This window comes from Ascidiella aspersa, chromosome 7 (assembly GCF_963924565.1).
Source record: "Ascidiella aspersa chromosome 7, kaAscAspe10.2, whole genome shotgun sequence".
In the NCBI taxonomy this organism is placed as follows: domain Eukaryota; kingdom Metazoa; phylum Chordata; class Ascidiacea; order Phlebobranchia; family Ascidiidae; genus Ascidiella; species Ascidiella aspersa.
This window is the reverse complement of record NC_139453.1, coordinates 28,991,991-29,011,195: the sequence shown is the minus strand read 5'-3', so window position 1 is coordinate 29,011,195 and position 19,205 is coordinate 28,991,991. Positions and strand designations below refer to the sequence as shown.

General features: G+C 33.9%; 2 protein-coding genes and 1 long non-coding RNA gene across 3 annotated transcripts; 1 reads left to right on the top strand and 2 right to left on the bottom strand.

The window, feature by feature from the left end:
- Positions 1–317: 317 nt before the first annotated feature.
- Positions 318–12,674, bottom strand: LOC146138825 (uncharacterized). Its single transcript, XM_083394701.1, has 11 exons — positions 12,591–12,674; positions 11,877–12,005; positions 11,045–11,126; positions 10,272–10,389; positions 9,800–9,892; positions 8,882–9,074; positions 7,739–7,869; positions 5,644–5,958; positions 4,021–4,164; positions 3,090–3,355; positions 318–2,688 (listed from the first exon to the last, which is right to left on the bottom strand). Exons 1-11 carry the CDS (start codon positions 12,603–12,605, stop codon positions 1,769–1,771), a joined length of 2,406 nt encoding a protein of 801 aa, XP_083250827.1. The 5' UTR covers positions 12,606–12,674; the 3' UTR covers positions 318–1,768.
- LOC146138826 (uncharacterized) lies at positions 6,609–7,408 on the bottom strand. Its single transcript, XR_014501414.1, has 3 exons — positions 7,347–7,408; positions 7,024–7,091; positions 6,609–6,680 (listed from the first exon to the last, which is right to left on the bottom strand). It is a non-coding gene; the product is annotated as an uncharacterized LOC146138826 (long non-coding RNA).
- Positions 12,675–14,376: 1,702 nt separating the features above from the next.
- Positions 14,377–19,205, top strand: LOC146138824 (dehydrogenase/reductase SDR family member 1-like). Its single transcript, XM_083394700.1, has 8 exons — positions 14,377–14,523; positions 15,589–15,738; positions 15,907–15,989; positions 16,621–16,753; positions 17,298–17,441; positions 18,259–18,331; positions 18,710–18,790; positions 18,965–19,205. The coding sequence occupies exons 1-8, from the start codon at positions 14,377–14,379 to the stop codon at positions 19,132–19,134; spliced, it is 981 nt and encodes a 326-aa protein (XP_083250826.1). The 3' UTR covers positions 19,135–19,205.

Genomic DNA, 19,205 nt, shown 5'->3' with positions numbered 1-19,205 from the left:
ATAGGTATTGGAAATTCTTAACAGTTTAAAAAATATACTTCAGACTTTCTTGTCTCAGTCAAAATCAGTCACTACAGGTTCTAGTTTATAAAAGAGAAATATATTTCGCCAATCACGACATCATCAGTCTCTAAAAACCGAATACAAAATAATGTAAACATGTACAGTATATTGCATTCGAAGTCATTGTCGTCATTAACGTGCTTTAGGGCGAAAATATATCTTCTTTTTTACATATTCAGTTTGCAGTTTAAAAAATACTATTAGTAGTTTAGTACTTAATTTAAAACAAATCTGTAGTGACGAGACGAGAAAAATGCCAATAATAACTTCGTTTATTGGACAAGAAAGTAGAACGACTGATACGAAGGTATAGGCAGCAATTGGAGGTAACAAAATAGCTTCGACACAATCCTGAATTCATCAATTTCTGTTTAAAAAACGGTAGCCATTTTTGGGCACAATTTTTGTCTTGTACAACGAAACTTAAACCAACTAAAACAATTCGCATTGGCTGTGTGAGCTTTTAGCATACTTCACAATATGATATATTTAACGTTATTTAAAGACATGTACTTAAATTACTGCATCTTGTCCATTTAAATAGCCTTAACGACAAAAACATTTTCTAGTTTTTAGAGTGTCGTAGCAAATATAGTCATGGTGTGCTGTACGATAAGCTGCATTATCTAATAATTCGAAACCAACTGGCGGTGGGAAAACAAAAAATCAGTATGTCCTAGAAAACATTTTTCACAATTTGTGTCGGGCATAAGGGACAATTAGTGAAAACATGCGATTTTTGTGCTTAGAGAACACATAAATCGCTCCAATTTGAACCCTTTTAAAGGTTACATAATATCAAAAGCAAGCTTCATAGCCTGCTGGAAAAGACTAAAGCACAAAATAAAAATACACCAACGCGAAACATACAGTAAAATAGTTCTCCGTATTTAGATCATATTGGCTGGAGGTTTGGACGTGTCAGACGTAGAACGAATATCAATTCCCATACAGAAGTATTATAAATTCTTTATTAATTTTAAATATCTTAAACTTTTTAAAACATAGGATTTTATTTTTGTTCATAACGTTTAAAATATGTTACCTACTTCCGAATGGGCTTTAAAATTTACTCAAATTGCTCACAAATTTTTCGCTTACAATTTTGTTTTCGTTCAACGACTGACAGTTCAGTGTGTGTGAGTGCGCAGGCTATAACGCTTCGATTGCAACAACAAATGGCATTGGTCAGAGACAGTTTCTCGTATATTTAAAGCACTGGCAAAAATGCGTGTGCGCAAGGTGGGACAAAAATTATTCGGTTCGGACACTTTTTTAGCTAAATTAACCGATTATTTAGTTGGAATGTCCAACATGGATTTTATGTTACCTGGTTTGATTTAACAAAGAACAGATTAAAAATCCACACATTATGGTAAGAACCATCTTTATCATCTGTGCCGCATCTTTTGAAAATGAGAATATCCTTAATATGAGTTCTTAAAAGCAACACCGTTTCGGGATATGAGCCTAGTATCGCCTATTCGATCCGATATTATCGGACGTCAAAAAAGAAGATAATCTTTGCTCAAGAGAAACTCAAATTAGGTTTCCACTCAAAAATGTTTAGAATCACTGTGCAAACCCCTATTTTAATATTTTATCATCTATACGGCAATTTCTTAAAATTCTTCTGACAAACTTTCCTCTTGAAGAGCAACCGACCATTGTAGTGAGATAGGAAGAAGAAGAAGATCATCTTTGCTCATAAAAACCGCTTCGTCTCCATTTCGATCTCTTGTCTCCTCCGCAGGATAGCGGCGTTCTTCTCACGAATCTTCTTCATCCTTTCATCAAGCTCTCGCTCCCGGTCGTTGCTCCTCTTTAGCGACGAAAGATCTCCGGAATCCTCGCTCTTCTCCCTCTTCTTTCGGACTTCGGAGGAGGAAATACTCTTCCCCAATCGATCCTTAACCTTCCGGATCACAACCACCGGCTCTTCCTGCCGGACTTCGGAGGACTTTTTTGTCTTAAAAGCGATCCCGACTTTCCTCCTGCTTTTCAGAGGACGCTTGTTGTCCGGTTGAGGATCAGAAGATACAGTGAGGACTCTGGCTCCCATTGTCACGGAAGAGGACACGGCTGATTTTGGGCGGTCACTGTTTTCGTCCGAATCAGCATCCTCCAATGCTTTAATTGTTCCTGCGTCCGTATTTAAACGATTTTTAAAGTTTTCTCCATGAGAAAGATCTATTCTTCTTGATCTGTTCCTCTTCCTTTTTCCATCTTCAGATGCTTCGTTCGGGATCTCCATCTTAAATCCCAATCTATCCCGGACTCTTTTCCTCTTTGCAGGCGGAAGATTATTTCTCTCCTCCACGGAAAGTTGCCTCCTGCTTAGCAACGGCTCTTGCATGAGAGGTCGGATCGTTTTCCGAAGGGGAAGAGAGTCTTCCAACGCAGGAGGACCCTTAATCCTTCTCCGTGAAAACTGACCTTTCGGAAGAGTCTGGTTTGTTTTCTTTTCCTGGTTGATCTTTTTGATCTCTTGTGGAGGCGGAGTGTCCGAGAGCTCTCCGGAAGACGAAGAAGTGGTGGTTGATGATGAAGATTTTCGGGAGGACGTGACGAACCTCCTTGTGTCCGCGCGGATGTTGGAGTTGCGGAGTGGGGAAGCTTGCTCTTCTGCGCAAAACATTTCAAGTATTGGCTTCAGGTTATTTACGGTTTACAAAAAACAGTGTTGTAATGACTAAGTGCACTTAATTCACAGATTTCACTTGACTTGACTTAAGTCACTGTTTTAACTTGACTTGACTTGAGCCTTTTGAGGAAAATGACTTGATTTAACTCAAATCTTTTGGGCAAATGACTCGACTTAAGTCATTGTGTAAAATACCTTGGGTTAAAAGAAAGTGTTTTCAATAATTAGTTTTAACAAAGTCTGGTTATTTAACTCAATTGTTGCATATAAATACTTTTTTGATTATTTCCATTGGCAAAGTTTAGCAAGAAACGAATCAGAGCACATATGACGTCATAATGACCAAACAAATGTATGGGTGACGTCACACAGAACAACCTACCGTTCGCATTTGGCTCCGCATCGGGAGAAACTTCGGTGTCAAAATCGTCGGCGATCTCAAAGGCGTCGAAATCTTGCTCGCTCATATCCGAAAACGATCGCTCCGATTCCTCCTCCTTCTCTTCGTTTTTCTCACTCTTCCTCCGGCTCCTCCTACGCTCGCGAAGCTCGGGAGCGCTCTTCATGAGGCGTTCTATCTTCTCGCGTCGCTCGCTGCTCGGAGTGTCCGGGTCGAAATGAAGGACGCTGCGTTTTCGGTTTGTTTTTCTGGTCAACAAAGAAAGCATCCTTTTATAAACAGCCTGGTTTTAGATTTGAACAAGTATAGATTTATTTTGGCTTTTTAAATTAGAATATTATTTCAGTTAAATCATTCGAGTTTTTTAAATTAGAAGAAAAAAATAGAACTATCGAATTCTTGAAAAACAGAATTTAAACTCGAATTTGAACAAAAATTATATTTAATCAATTTAGTTTCAATAAATATTTATTCTCATAAAATTGTGAATGGTAAAATATTAATTTTATACGCTTTAGCACAGCCTATGCTTTTTAAACTGTAAAAGTCACCTACAAGTCATTCTGACCAAAGAGTTTTAACATTCTTGGTTTTGCCTGAAAGACGAAAAATGCCGTTGGACAAAGTAGCATTTTTTAGTAAAATCTAAGAAAGTTTTTTTAACCGTTTTTTTTTTTTTTTTTTTTTTTTTTATAACTGGAATCACTAAATAAAATTCAAATTGAAAGACTTTTCGGAAAACATATCGTTCATCCCAAAGTTTTTAATCCACAAATTAATTCAAACTCTTATTGAGATATTAACTTTGTGGTAACCCCGCATTACACATTCTCGATTACGTGATAAATTTTTTTCAGATAAAATGCATATATTCGGTTTATAAAACGTTCCCAAGCAAAAGTGAAGCTCTTACACTTTTTCGCGGCCATTTTCAGGCGAATTTCTGCGTCTTCTCGAATTCTTTTCTTCCTCCTTAACTGAATTTGATTTTGTGATGTTGGATTTTATCGGATTCAGTGTTATCGACTTGTCGGCAAACTTCCGGTCAGTGACGTTTCTAAAAGAAAAATTGTAACATTTTTTTTCTAAAATTTTTTTCGGAAAAAAAGAATGTTTTTCTAAATCCAGTGACGTTTCTAAAGAGAATAGTTCTAGAATTTTTTGTTCCTAAATTTTTTTTTTATGAATGTATTTCTAAAAAGTTGGCTGCTAATATGTACAGTACATCGTGGGTAATTAAATCAATAACAATCATTTTATTTACTGTTTTATATATTTTAAAATGAACATGCCTAAAAAAAGAATTGTAAATCCAAATCACTTGCGATTTTTTAAATTAAAATGCCTCAGAAATCAACATTAATAATTATCAAACAGAAACAACGAAAAAAAAGAAATACCAAAAAAATAGGATAAAATGAAGAAAACGCACATTTGCCAACAATGTGATGAACGAAATGAAAATATTAGCCTTTCTAAAAGTCTTCTATCTTAGACCATAAAAAAAGCAAAGACATTCTAAAGACAGGCGTAAACGCAAAAGGAAAGGAACTAAATGTAGCTTAAAGAAAAAAACGGAAAACATGTGCGATGGTTAAAATGTAACTTAACTTCCGACAAACACGTCAAAGAGAATGCACCGAATTAACCGCAAAGTTTTTTCAACGCTAAGTATACTTTTTAAAACGTTTAACATTAAAAATCGTAGGGGTTAACTTCTAATTATAGGCATGTTTACATCGACTGGTAATTTTAAAGAACCTATACAGCGAGATGTGTTTCCATTAACGCATGCCTCCGAACATTACAATTTTAGATATGTTGCTTGTTTAAGCATATAGCATTGACTTCATTTGGCATCGCATCGCATTGGGATATTTTTGTCAAACTTTAGGGTATCTGTAGCGGAATATAATATCAAGTGTCGGACATCCATATACTTTGACGCCACTGCACACAGCCAGACTTGAACAACTAGATTTATTTTAGCTTTTTACAATTAGATTAGAATTAAAATTAGAGCATTTTAGTTTTTCCAAATTAGATTAAAATTAGAATTAGATCGTTTTGAGTTTTTTCAAATTAGATTAGAATTAGAATTACCGAATTCTCAAAAAATCAAATTTCAACTAGAATTACATTTAGTTTTTACAACCAATTTAATTTAATCACAATTTATTCTTATAAGAACGTGAATGGCAAATATATGTGTGCTAATTTGTATGCATTTTTATGCTTTTCAGCCTGTAAAAATTACATACAAGTCGTTCTAACCAGAAATTTTTAATTGAAATTATGTTTTTGAACTGAGAGACTAAAAATGCCGTTGGACAAAGTAGCATTTTTGGTAAAATCCAAATTAGATTAGAACTAGAATTAGAGCGAACAAGCAATTCACAAATTAGATTAGAATTAGAATTAGCCGCATTTTGCTCTAATTCATTGAATTAGAAAACTAGAATTATCTATTTGTCCAAGTCTGCACACAGCTGGGCAAAAATCGCCTCTAATTTCTGAAAACTCTGACATCAAATACCTTGTCACGACAATTCGTTCAGCATCCTCCGCCCTCACTTCGTTCTCCTTGTGAATTCGTGACGTAAGCGTCGTAGGGGCCGGTTTCACGTAGATCTTGTTCGTTTTTACCGGGACCGTTTTGCCAGCGTTATTGGGCGGGTCCTGTCGGTTCCCGGTCGCCCTGTCGTTTTCGATTTTGCGTCGGAAACCGCGCAGTCGTAGTTTGTCTCGTAGATCGAGGCCTTCTTTTTGAGTAGGGGCTTCTTTTCGTTTTGCACGATCCGACTTTTTGGTCAGAGATATTACGGTTGAAGCCTTACTGTTTTCAGGTTTCCTGAAAAGGAATTTGATCATTAGGAATCAGTGTTGTAATGAAAGTTTTGAACATTTACCAAGCAAAAAAAGCGATTTTGGTTGATCTCTAGAATAGCCACTGTTTTCAAATGTCTTGACTCTACTTTAGTCGTTTGAGCAAAATGTATATCTAAGAATTTGTTTAGGAATCAGTGTTGTAATAAGTTAAGTAGAGATCGACCGATATATCGCTATCGGTAAATGTTGGCCGATATTTTACTATGAAAATATGATCTATTTTTTTCTGTACAACACCAACTTACCTATTTTTTCGATCAAAATAAATTGGCATTTATCAGTACGCCAAGTTAATATGCAAAATTTAATAATTAATAAAGGTATATAAACTAAAACGTTATTTGGATTTTATTACGAATTAATTCAAGTTTTTAACATTTTCCAGCTATATTAAAAAATCGGATATATAGGTTTGTAAAAAATCGGGTATCGGAAATGGTCCAAAAAGCGATATTGGTCGATCCAGACTAAAGTGCACTTAATTCACTGTTTTCAAATGACTTGGGTCGACTTAAGTCTTTTGATCAAAATGTATAGCTCTCATAATGATTGTTAGTTAGTTGAAACCAATTCGGCACCAAGCTTTTAGAATAAATACATAACAAACAATAACCTTCTTTCTGGTTTGACCGAGGTAATATCGACTGTACGCGCATCTGTGTCATGCCCAGATCTTCTTGCATTCTGTAAAACAAACATTCCTATTAATCTTAATGGTTGGAGGTAGAGCATATTGGCTGTAGGTTGTAGTAAGACGTAGTAAGAATAGCAAAAAGCCCATACAGAAGTAGGTAACATTTTGAACGTTTCGAATATCTTCTTTAAGACATCTGTATTGGCTTCTTCCCGTCCTATTAAATGGATTCTTTACGTGCCATTAATTTAATTAGTTTGTTATGTTTTATTTATGGTACAATTCCCTGTAAAACGTTTAAGAAAAATATTCAAAAGATTTTCGGCATTCTCAGTGTTTGCTATGATTCATTTAATCTAACAGTTTGTTATTTTTCGACCAAATCGCAATTACCTTTTTTTCATCTCCGCTTGAATCACCAAGAAAGCTCAAGTCAGAAGAATGAACACTGTCGTTATCACCTGTTCGTTCAAAGCATTTATTTTAAAAAAGGTTTTGCTTAGATCAAATTTTAAAGAACAACAACTTGTTGTGGACATGTGATAGGTTTTCAAAAAACTAAATTAGGATGAATTGCAGTACTCCGCAACAACTCCGCATAAATGACAACTCCGCATCAATGCAGAAAAGTGTAGGGAAATTTAAAAAGTCCTACATTTAACCACAGAACAAGACTTGAAATCCCTTAATTTTATAGTCGACACATCACATATTACCTGAATTGTTGCGAGTTCTTCTTGGTTTTCTTGCACCTGGAGCATTCAGGGGCTTTGAAGGCCTGTAAACAATTCGCTTTCATAAATTGCAATAAAAAATTGTCTTAAAGGAGCCATTTTGTTTCCTCAAAATGGCTATTGACCCCTTAAAATGTTTATCTTAAAGTCTAGCTTATTATGGTGTCCTGATGGGTCCTAATGTTTTATATGGTATATAGAAGAAAAGTTGAGGGTAAAAAAAAAATCGATAATCAAGGAAATATTGAAACAATAAATCACAAATCATTTTTAAATGTTATATTCATTAAAAACATTCTGCAAATTTGGAAACTTTTTCTGAACCCCTGAAAACGATTTGGTGAACCCTGATTAGGATCGCTGTTAATACTTACATAGTATTTTGTTCCTCCTTAAAAATTATTGGACTTTTTGATCTGGCAACTGCATTCTTTTTTTCTTCTTCTGCTTGTTTTACTTCTGGTTTTTGTGAGGCCACTGCTTTTCTGTTTTCTTTCTTTTTACCCTGTTCAGAGATTTAAAATCATTTAAAACTTTTAATCTGTGTTGGTCTTAATGTACCTTTCTAAATAAAACAGTGTTTGTTAAAGGTTTTTTTCTAAATAATCAAACCGGCTGAGTCGCATTACTTTTATTAGGGTTTTGTTGATTTAACTCCTTCATTTAAATTTAATTTAATGGAACTGTAGACAAATTTGATAAAGATTAAGAAAATGTTTTAAAAGTAGGCATATCTAAAGTAGAGATGGACCGATAATATCGGCCGATATTTGGCTTCTACCGATATATCGGTATCGGTAAATGTAGGCCGATACTTTTGCCGATATTTTGGTGCAAAAATATGTTATAATTTTTCCTGTACAACAAACAACTTGTCAATTTTTTATGAAAAACATTTTGGTTTTAGCATCACGCCAAGTTAATATGCAAAATAATAGTTTAATAACTAATAAAGGTATATAAACTAAAACATTATTAGGATTTCATTTTCAATTTATTCAAGTTTTGAACATTTCCCAGGTATATAAAAAAATCGGTATCAGTATCAGATATCGGTTGAAAAATTGTAAAAAATCGGGTATCGGTCCAAAAAATGGATGTCGGTCGATCTCTAACCTAAAGCACAGAAGGTGCCTATCTGATTAGAAACTAATCTAGAGGAATTTCAGCCATGATTTACAACCCAACCAAGCAATTCTACCTTGGTGGTAATTACCTTGAAACAATAAATTTAAAACAGGTGGTAAGTTGACTTATCAAGGATGAAGCTAAATTTGGCCAAAAAACAGAAAAAAACTCTCCTATTTTGTTTGTTTGACAATAGTATTGACATAATTTGGTTTTAGGTCGCAATATTTTTAGTTCAAAATATTGGATATCGGGTTCGGTATAAATTGTTTATCAAACATCCCTGCGTTAGAGCATGGTAACACCCATCAATGTTATTAAATTTAGGCCTAACAAAACAGCCATTATTAAACCAAATGCAACTTGCAATTATGTAGATAACTTATTACTTTATTGACTGTTTTTTCTTTTTTCTTCTTTTTTTCTTTTTTATGCTTGACTTTTTTCGTTTTTTCCGTTACTTTCTTTGCAGGTTCTGATTTTTTCTCGATGACGGGAATGTCAATTAGGTCACCACCGAGAAACATGTCGATGGCGTTAAGAATGTCATCATCTTCATTTTTAGGTGAGGTAACAGTTGCCCTGATAAACGTAAAAAATAAAAATATATAGGAGCTAACCAAACCCTTAACTATGTGAACTCATTGTATTTAAGCTGTAAGCACAAATGTAAAATAACAAGCAATATAGTTTATCTTGCAATAATTGATATTGTATGTACAGCTTGTGAAAAAAATTACCAGCATCACTTTTTTAATGTAAGAACAATTTTAATATTTCTTATACTTACTGGCAGTAATACAAATATAACAAAGCAGCAATATAGGAATGGTTTGTAATGTTTAACTAGAATCATAGGTGACAAACGTGGCTATACAGGGCATTTTTAGATGCTCTGACTGGCAATTGCATCGCCTTGACATTGACCAAGTTATCAATTAATGTACAAAATTCATTCTTGTAGCACAGTTTTAGTTTACCAAAAGTGGCTTAAACTTTCCTGAATCACCAAATAGGTAGAAGGCTAAAGAACACGGAAACATGTTTTTAAACATATATATACATAAATTTACATTTTTTTTGCTAATTTAAAAAAAAAAACTTTTTTAGCCTAACGTAGGAAAGTTATAAAAGGCAAAATGGTTTGTTAAAGTAATAACATGCAACAGCGCAAAAGCTGTTATTTAAGAACTCACACTTGGCAATTAATAAGCAATTTTGCACAGGTTAGAAAATAACGCAGGCCGTGTAATTTTGAAAGTTTGGTTTCTAGGCCTAGAATAACACATTTAGATAGTGGAATATACTTTTTCTCCTCAATTTTCTCTGCATCTTCTTTGCTTTGATCTCCGGAGCTGTTACTTTCCACTTCAGATTCATCGTTGCTTTCATCAGAAGAGCTTTGAAAGTAAAAGACAAGAAACATATTTTATGGTACATAATGGTTGGAGGTTGTAGTAAGACATAATAGGAATAATAATGTTAAAAATGAACCGTTCAATATGCTACTTCTGTATGACTGTTTCGAATAACTCTTTTTTAATTTTCAACATCGTTCAAAATGCATTTTAAAAGAAGTTGAAAATGAAGAAAGAGTTATATATTCCAAACTTCATACAGAAGTAGGTAGCATTTTAAACGATGTTGAAAATTATTAAAGAGTTATTTGAAACGTTCAAAATACTACCTACTTCTGTATGGGCTTTGTTATCCTTATCTACGTCTTATACTTTATGGTGTTTTTTATTCGGTAATCAGAAATTGAGTTTAAACACTTACTCAGAGCTGTTGGATTCTTCTCCTTCAGAAGATTCACTGAGGTAACTTGCATCACCGACGGACTTTTCGGAATTCAGACGATCAAACTTATCACTTGGCTTACCACTAGCACAAGTTTCTGGATAATAAATTATAATTATTTGCTTTTATTATCCTTTGAAGTTAAAATGTGTCCTACAGTTTGACAAATTCATTATCTCCTTAATAAGTCCTGAGAATACAGGGTATACTGAAATATTTTTACTAAAGTTGTAATAAGTGTGGACACTTGGACAGCCTTTGAGCATTCATTGAAACCTTAAGGTTATATCTTTTTGGGGGGTTTCAGATTTAGTCACTAAAAATAAAAATTCGTCTGCACAGTTTTTCCAAGTAAAATCGGAACAGCATTCAGTAGACGGAGTCTTTGCTTGACAAGCATGAATTTAACACTAAGGTACAAAACCTTACACAATTAAACAGATATAACTGTTGCTAATGCCAAAGTTGGTGTCAAGTTTATAAAGCAATTGGGTTGGGCATCTACAAAAACTATAATTGACTTACTTTTGGAAGGGCAAATAGACTGTGTATATATAACTGGGAAAACAACATTGAGACTGCTCGGAGAAATAATATGAGCTTTTTTCACTGTGTTACGGCAAATATCTTTCAAAAATATCAACAAAAAATAATACATTTTAAAGACTGCAATGTTATCAAAATTATCCTTTATTAAACTAGTTTTAGGCCATATTGCATTATAAATTATAAAAACAAGCCATTGTCGTTACCTATCTCCAGAGCTGGCGTCAAGTTTATTAGGTTGCTACTTTTGGGTGGTTGGAGCTTCACAAATACACTACTCTCATCATCCTGTAGAAAAATACAAAATTAGTTCTAAGCAATATTTTTCCAAAATTTACAAAAATAGCTGAAGCAATACAAAGACATGACCAATATTTACTAAATTTGAATTTAATAATTTTACTGTCTAATTTCTCTTTGGTCACTTAGGCTTGTAAAAGTTCAGTGAAAATAATTGGGTTACCACAGCCTTGCTGTTATGCCTATTTGGGCGAACGCGAAAAAGGTTGAGTAACACTGGCCTAATTAGATAAACATTTAGTTGTATCTGCATTTTTTTTTCTTAAATTAAACAAAAACAATAGTTTCTTACATATGTATGATTGATTTAAAGATCCATTGAGTTTATTGAACTCTAAGCTTTAAAACAGTGATTCCCAAACTATGTGCCGCAGCACACAAATGTGCCTCGATAGATCGTCAAGTGTGCTGCGCAACTTTTTGTAGTTTAGGAAAATTAGTTTTTCTATTACCAATAAGCATGCATGCAAGCATTTTAGACTTAAATACACACTATCCATTACAAATATTGAGATATTTACTTAAGGTTTGTCGTGTGCTAAAGGCGAATATAAAATTATTTTATTGTTATTTTGTCAAAAGTGTGCCCCAAAATAGTTAAGATGTTTTTATGTGCCGCAAGCCAAAAAAGTTTGGGAACCACTGCTTTAAAGTGTTTCCAAGTTTTGTTAATCAAGATAAAATCCTGACTTTGATAAAGATGGACATAAAAAAGTTAAACATTTTATGTCTATTTACCTCAACAGGTTTTCGACTTTTCAGGGCTGCTTGCCGCAATAAATCCAAGTCATCTGCTTCTTTTACTGGCTTTCTAACTTTGTTTATTGAAGCTAGAGCAGCAGATCGTAAAGCCAGTAGCTCATTATCCTGTGTATTAAAAAAACATAAAACAAACACACATAATACATGTTCATGGATCAACAACAGACAATAGAATGTAATTTAGTAGCAGTAATGTGGTGTGTAAAACATTTCTTCAGTAAAATAATAGACTTTGAGCAACCAGTATATTGGGCGATGGTCTAGAATCCTATCACAATTTTGCCCTGGGGTTTATATTGCTAACATTATTTGGGTTAGGGTGCGAGTTGGCGTTTGCTTTTGGGTAGGTTAAGCAATATACATTATTAAATAACAATACTTGACCCGCCCTCACCCAAACACTAACTGGCACCCTAACCCAAATATTGTGCGTTGCTTTAATTGTTTCAACGCTGTGGTAGGATTCTAGACCAGCGCCAACTTGTATACCATAAGATACTTTTTAGAAGATTTAATACCATATTTTAGACCGGGCTTTTGTTTTTAATGACCCTTCGTTTCATTAAATTAAAGTAAAATTACAAAAAATCTAAATGAACGAACTTCACCTGTGTACCGATAACTTATTTAAGAGACATGTCATGTAGCTACACGTTATATATTTTTACAAAATTTAGCAATTTTACTTACCTCTTCGTCCGACATGTCTATAGATCGGGCAATATTTTTTTCGGAAAAGCAGCAAAATCACGAAGATTTTACCTCCAATTGTAACCTGCCAAAACGTTTACATCTCAGTTGTTGGTTAGCCATTCGATAAATTGAAGCCATTTTGTTTCTTAATGAAAGGTGTTTTACAAAGGACTTTGTAACTTTTACGGACTTCGTGTTTAGTGTCCATTTTTATTGAATTTTTTAAAATCATTGATAAAAAATAACGTCATAACGTCTTGATTTATTTTAGAAAAAAACATGTAATAGTTATATAATATCATACAGTAATATTTCTAAAAATGGTTGGTAATTGATTAGAAAATATTGAGTTCAACAAACTGTATTATAACGACGCATAATTTATGCAATATAAAAAAAAGGCAAAGCATTTAAAATATGAATAAAATTTTACATAAAATGCTACAACATTTAGCTTTCTATGCTTTCATATAAATTGAGTGTTCGTTTCGCTTGACTGCATTTGTTTGCATAGTAAGTCATGCTCAACTGAACTTCGTGAAGCCAAGGTAATTTTTGTAAACAACCAAGGCTTGCTCAAAGCGTATTTGGCAAATATAGTTAAGGCAAACACTTGAACTGCCACACGAACTAAAGCTTCTATCAAGTGTATTTACTTATAACGTAATTTGGTTTTGTTCAGCTTGAAATATTGCAATATAACATATTAACTCTGAAATTAAAGTTGCTGTAGTCTGTGACTCTGTTGCATGCTCACTTTTCTGCACACCACTTTTTTAGGTATTGTAACGAAACTAGACATCAAAATTGGAATTTTATACTGGGAGAATAAATATATTAATACTTCAACCACCCTAATCCAATATCTAAACCTAGCTAAATTATGTGCACTTGATGTAATAATTAATAATTAAAAGTGGATATTTGAGCGGATCGCTCTTTTAGGGTTTGCACCAATATGTGATTATCTATTGATTTAGGTTTGGGTGGTGTATTGGTTGAGTATTAGATTTAATTTTTCGAGTTTTTTTAGAACTTCAATCATTCTTTTCGGAAATCAATTTAAATTACTTTGTTAGCAAGACCTGGGTAAATAGCCGCAGGAGTTGCCTATACGTTATTTGACGGGATTGCTTTTTTATATTTGCATCCGTTAGTGATTATATGTTGAGTTTAACTACTTTGGTGGCCGGGCAAATAGACTCTTCCATAATTATTTGGATGCTGCCCTTGGGAACAAGCCCAAACTAGGCATGGCATAAAACAAATTTTCATTCGGAGGTTTATAGTATTGCCAACATTATTTGGGTTAGGGTTTATGATAGGATTCAGCCAATTGGCACCAGTTCAAGAGAACCAATTTACTTGACTGACACAAATTTGAATCCCACTACTGGTTAAGAAGCATGTTGGTGTTTTGGTTTGGGTTTGTCAAGTAATAATATTATATTTACTTTCCGTATTTGTTTCTTTCCTGCAATTTCAATTTTGACAAACTCTTTTAGTTACTGTAAGAAAGTGGTGGGATTCTAGACCTTCTAGAAATACTATTTCGACGAATCTGTTCAGCACCTATTTGTCTTGTTTATTGTTCATGATGTAACATTTGCAAAAAAACGAGCATTTGTTGGAAATGCAAAACTGTATTGCCACGAAGTATGAATAGAATAACTGTAATAAAAATCTTGTATGACATGCTTGACATAGTAACCCAAAACTGCTCCATTTAGGCAGCTTTTCTTTTCCATTTTAATTCGTTTTGACTGGACAATCAAGTTTGAAAATGCCAAGTTTGCAAGGGTATGTTTGTCTTGTTACTGGTGCTTCCAGGAGTATTGGAAGGGGTGTTGCCCTCCAGTTGGCTTCGGAAGGTGCACTGTGCTACATTACTGGAAGGAACAGTGAGACGCTTGCTGAAGTTGTGACTGAGGTAATTTTTGTTAAATTTTTAATTCTACTTTATTGTTTATCAATCTTATGATCAATTTAAATGTGGGGGTTCTTCTTGAAAAGAATAAGCAGGTTGTGAAACTATGGTTGAGACAGCTCTCACACATTTGTTGGATTAAAACATGGCTGTCTATAATTAATCAATCTTTCTTGTACTTCAAGTTCAAGTTGCAGAAAATCACTGTTTAGTATTTTTCTCTGGCCGCTTATACAATGGTTGTGGAATCGACGTTGTCTGCGTGTAGGTGTGTGCATGTTTGAGTGTTCGTGCATGCATAAAAGGATCTGTTCCCTTTCAACGGCGGCAGCCGGCAATATTCCATATACTTCTGCTATTGTGTAGGGGAGATGTTTATGTAGTCTAAAATCAGCCAGCTTTAATCAAGGTAATTCTAAAATTTGAGCTTCTGTAGTGCATTTAATTAGACAAACCATTCTTGTCAAAACCTTAAGCTTGACTGAACATTGCGTTTGATTGACTTTTTAAGGCTAATAGCATTTCACTGTTTTCCACACAATACATGGCTGACAGGGGGTTGATACCCTGCACAGGCCAAGCTTTCATCCACTACTAAGTGGAAATTCATTGTTAAGTTCGTTAAGTTGTGCAAACTTAACTTATTACAGCCTCACAATTTCCAAAGTTTCCAATCTGGTTCATACAATCCAGCATTTTATTTTAGAATGTGGTCTATGATTTAAGATGCTGTTACTGAAATTGCCTACAAATATTTATGTGTTAAGAACTTTTTTTGGAAACCATACTCATGTCATAATTTCTGTGGTTAACTGCAACGCTACAATAACGAGATTGAAACAGCACATTAACTTGCAACAAGGTTGAAAAAACTGGACATTTACCAATAGAGCAAAAGTTGTAAGACATTTACCAATAGAGCAAAAGTTGTAATCCTAAAGAATTTGAAACATCACTCGGCACCCTAGAGCGCTGCGGCACCCTGGTTGAAAACCACTGCTTTAAGACCAACAATATTTCAACAGTAATGAGAAACAATGTGTGTCTAATTTTTGTATCTAAATTTAGGCAGAGGAAAGAAATTTTAGCGGCAAATTGATCTTGATGGTGTGCGATCATGCATGCGACGAACAAGTCAAGCAACTCTTTAAAACAATCGAAAGTCAAAACAACGGGCGATTGGATCTCTTGGTTAACAATGCTTTTGCCGCATCAGAGGTTATTTTAAGAATCATAAACTACTTTTATGACTTAAAAGCAAGTGAACTCTAATGGTCATAGTATATCAAAAATAATGTTTGGTTACAAAACTATCTTAAATAACATTTACTGGCGTATTGCAATTTATTTAACAATATTAACTATATTTTTTATCTTAACTTTTAGTACCTTGTCAACAATACAAAAGTATCATACTGGGATTTGGATCCAATTGAGAGCTGGGACGTATGCAGTAGTGCTGGTCTGAGGTATATAATGCTCGTAGGGGAACGCATAATAAGACCTACAAAGCAACAATATCCAATGCAGAATTATCTATAATACCATAGTATTAAGACCAACGACATAATAAAGTAAAATCAGCTTTAATATACAAGAAACAATAAGAACTTAATTGTAAATGGCCAATAACCCTGCGAATGCGACAAAAAATGTGAAAATTTTGGACTTTTTTCATGACCCAGCGTACACGACAAAAAGTGTGAAAATTTTGGACTTTTTTCATAACCCAGCGTACACGACAAAAAGTGTGAAAATTTTGGACTTTTTTCATAACCCAGCGTACACGACAAAAATTGTGAAAGATTTGGACTTTTTTCATAACCCAGCGTACTCGACAAAAAGTGTGAAAATTTTGGACTTTTTTCATAACCCAGCGTACACGACAAAAAGTGTGAAAATTTTGGACTTTTTTCATAACCCAGCGTACACAACAAAAAGTGTGAAAATTTTGGACTTTTTTCATAACCCAGCACAAACGACAAAAAGTGTGAAAGATTTGGACTTTTTTCATGACCTCGAGTACAAAACAAAAATGTGAAAATTTTGGATTTTTTTCATAACCCCATGTTCAAAAAAAAAACTTTATTTTCATGTCAGAAACAACTTTATTTGTGCAACGCTTGCGACTCGACTAATGCTTCAAAGAAGAAGTGGATTGATTGTTAACATCTCATCAATTGGGGGTTTATCATATTCTGTCAGTCCAACTTATGGAATTGCAAAGGCAGCGGTCAGTGTATTATGTTATGTAAAATTTATTAGATCACAATTTGAGAAATAATAATTTTTCACAAAAGATAACCAAAGCATAAAAAAACAATTATATTTACAAATGTCCTATATAACTATAACTATTAAAGTATTTGGAGCATAATGGTTGGAGGTTGTAGTAAGACAGAAGTAAGAATATCAAAGCCCATACAGAAGTAGGTAGCATTTTGAATGTTTCGAACTCTTTATTCATTCATGTTGAAAATGAATAAAGATATATTCGAAATGTTCGAAATAATACCTACTTCAGTATGGGCTGTGATATTCTTACTAAAATCTTGATTGCAAAAAATCCCTACAGATTGTTTGTATGTAGGAGTAACAAGTTTTTATCGTTGTTAAAAAACTTTTTGTAATGGTTGCTAAAAAGAGGTTTGCAAAGCAATATATTTTCTCCCTATTTCACATTGAATATTTTTGTAGTTTGACTACGACTAACCTTCTTAAACCACATACGCCATAAAAAAAAAACTTACTGTATTGTTGGATGTATTTTATCGCAGAATGACCGGATGGCAAAAGATTGTGCGGTTGAGCTTCAAGGCAAAAATATCACATTCCTATCACTTTGGCCAAGTGTTGTAAGGACTAAACAACTGGAAAGGTTTATGCAAACATTAAAAGAGGAAAAAAATCCTGATTATGAGGTATTTTGTTTTGCACTTTAGTTATTTTTTAGTTCACAAGTTTCTTGTGATAGTTATAAAAGTTGATTTTGGCAGTTTTAGAAGTTATTGTAGTTTTTATATTACTACGATAAAATTTGTTTCAAATTTTTTGGTGGTGTTAAAAATTACTATAGATTTATATTAATTACAATAAAATTGGTTTCAACTAGTTTGGTGGTGTTAAAATTTACATTTAAATGCTTAAACCAGGGGTGCGGAGCGGTTAAAAATAACTCGAGTCCGACTCCTGCCAAAAAAATTAGACCCAGTCTTTCTCCAGCCAAATGTGCGATTTCGTGGAGCCCGAGTCCGACTTCGACTCTACAGCTTGTATTTCATCCATTTACATATAGAATAATAGATAGGTTATTTATTCGGAACATCAAACGCAAAAGAGAAATAATAATACAAACACACAGCTACGAAAATGATGGTTCTGAGTTCCCAGGGGACAGCGAAAGACCGTAACCAAAATAAGTTGGATATTTGACAATCCACTCTATAATTTACCGTTTTAGGCCTTATTAGTTTTGAAGTTTTGGTACTACACATGCGCACAACGGAACTCTGGTAGTCTTAAGTAGTCTTAACTCATGCCCTGATTTTTAATTTTCTGAGTGTAACAAAATTAACTGACTTCGACAACGAGTTCGACTCCAAGTCCGCAGCCCTGCTTTATTCTTACCTCCATTAGTAAAATGTTTACCTGGGTGTGATGTAGTAACAATGTTATGTTAGCAGGCTTAAAGCCATAAACGTAACATTACAGAACTTAAAAATGTTTTTGTTAATGCAGAAAATAAAATGGTTGCTGAACCATGCGGAATCACCAGAATTGATTGGGGGCTGTGTTGCTCGATTAATAAAAGGTAAACTTGGAAGCATAATGGCTGGAGGTTGCAGTAAGACGTAGTAAGGATTACAAAGCCTATACAGGAACATACAGTATGTTGAAAATATACAGCATTTTTAAAATGAATATCGAAAAATTTAAAATGTTACCTACTTCTGCATGGGCTTTGATATTATTACAACGTAATATGCCATGTTTTTTGTAAAGATTATTCTACGATTAAACATTGTTGCCAAGGAAAACCTTTAAAAATCGTTATCGTTTTATTTTTGGATATTTTGTTAAACAATAAGTATTCACGAATTGAATTTTGTTTTTCAAAACTTTTGTTGTTTTCCAATTTTGTTGTGATTTATCAATACGTGGCATAAAATGTACACAATTGCTCTTTTAGACCCAGATGTGAACAAATATGCTGGAAAAATCGTTCTCACTGAAGAGTTGGCGAACAAGTATGGCCTTAGCAATGAAGACGGTAAGTGATAAAAACTGTTGTTTTTGTCTCTTATTATTAACTTTTCTCTTATTATTGACTTAATCTAAAACCCGAATTAAGAACTCACATTCGTCTTGCTTACGTAATATTTTTAACAAATTAAGTAAGATACGAAAACGCCGTAACACTGATGAAATTATTTGTGTTATCAAGGGTCGCATCCTGCAAGTCTTCGGAGTTTCAAGGCGATTTTAGCCGGAATCGGGCTCATTGCACTTAGCGATTACGTTCCTGCCTTTCTAAAGATCCCCAAGTTCCTCTTTCTCTGGCTTCTCTCCGTCACTGCAATACCGCAAGAAAAGTTGAAGGGGAAATACGAATAGCTCGCCTTATATCAGGGGCTGCTACCTGATGAAGCACGGCTGTGCGAAAGTTTGTCCAGAATCAATACAAG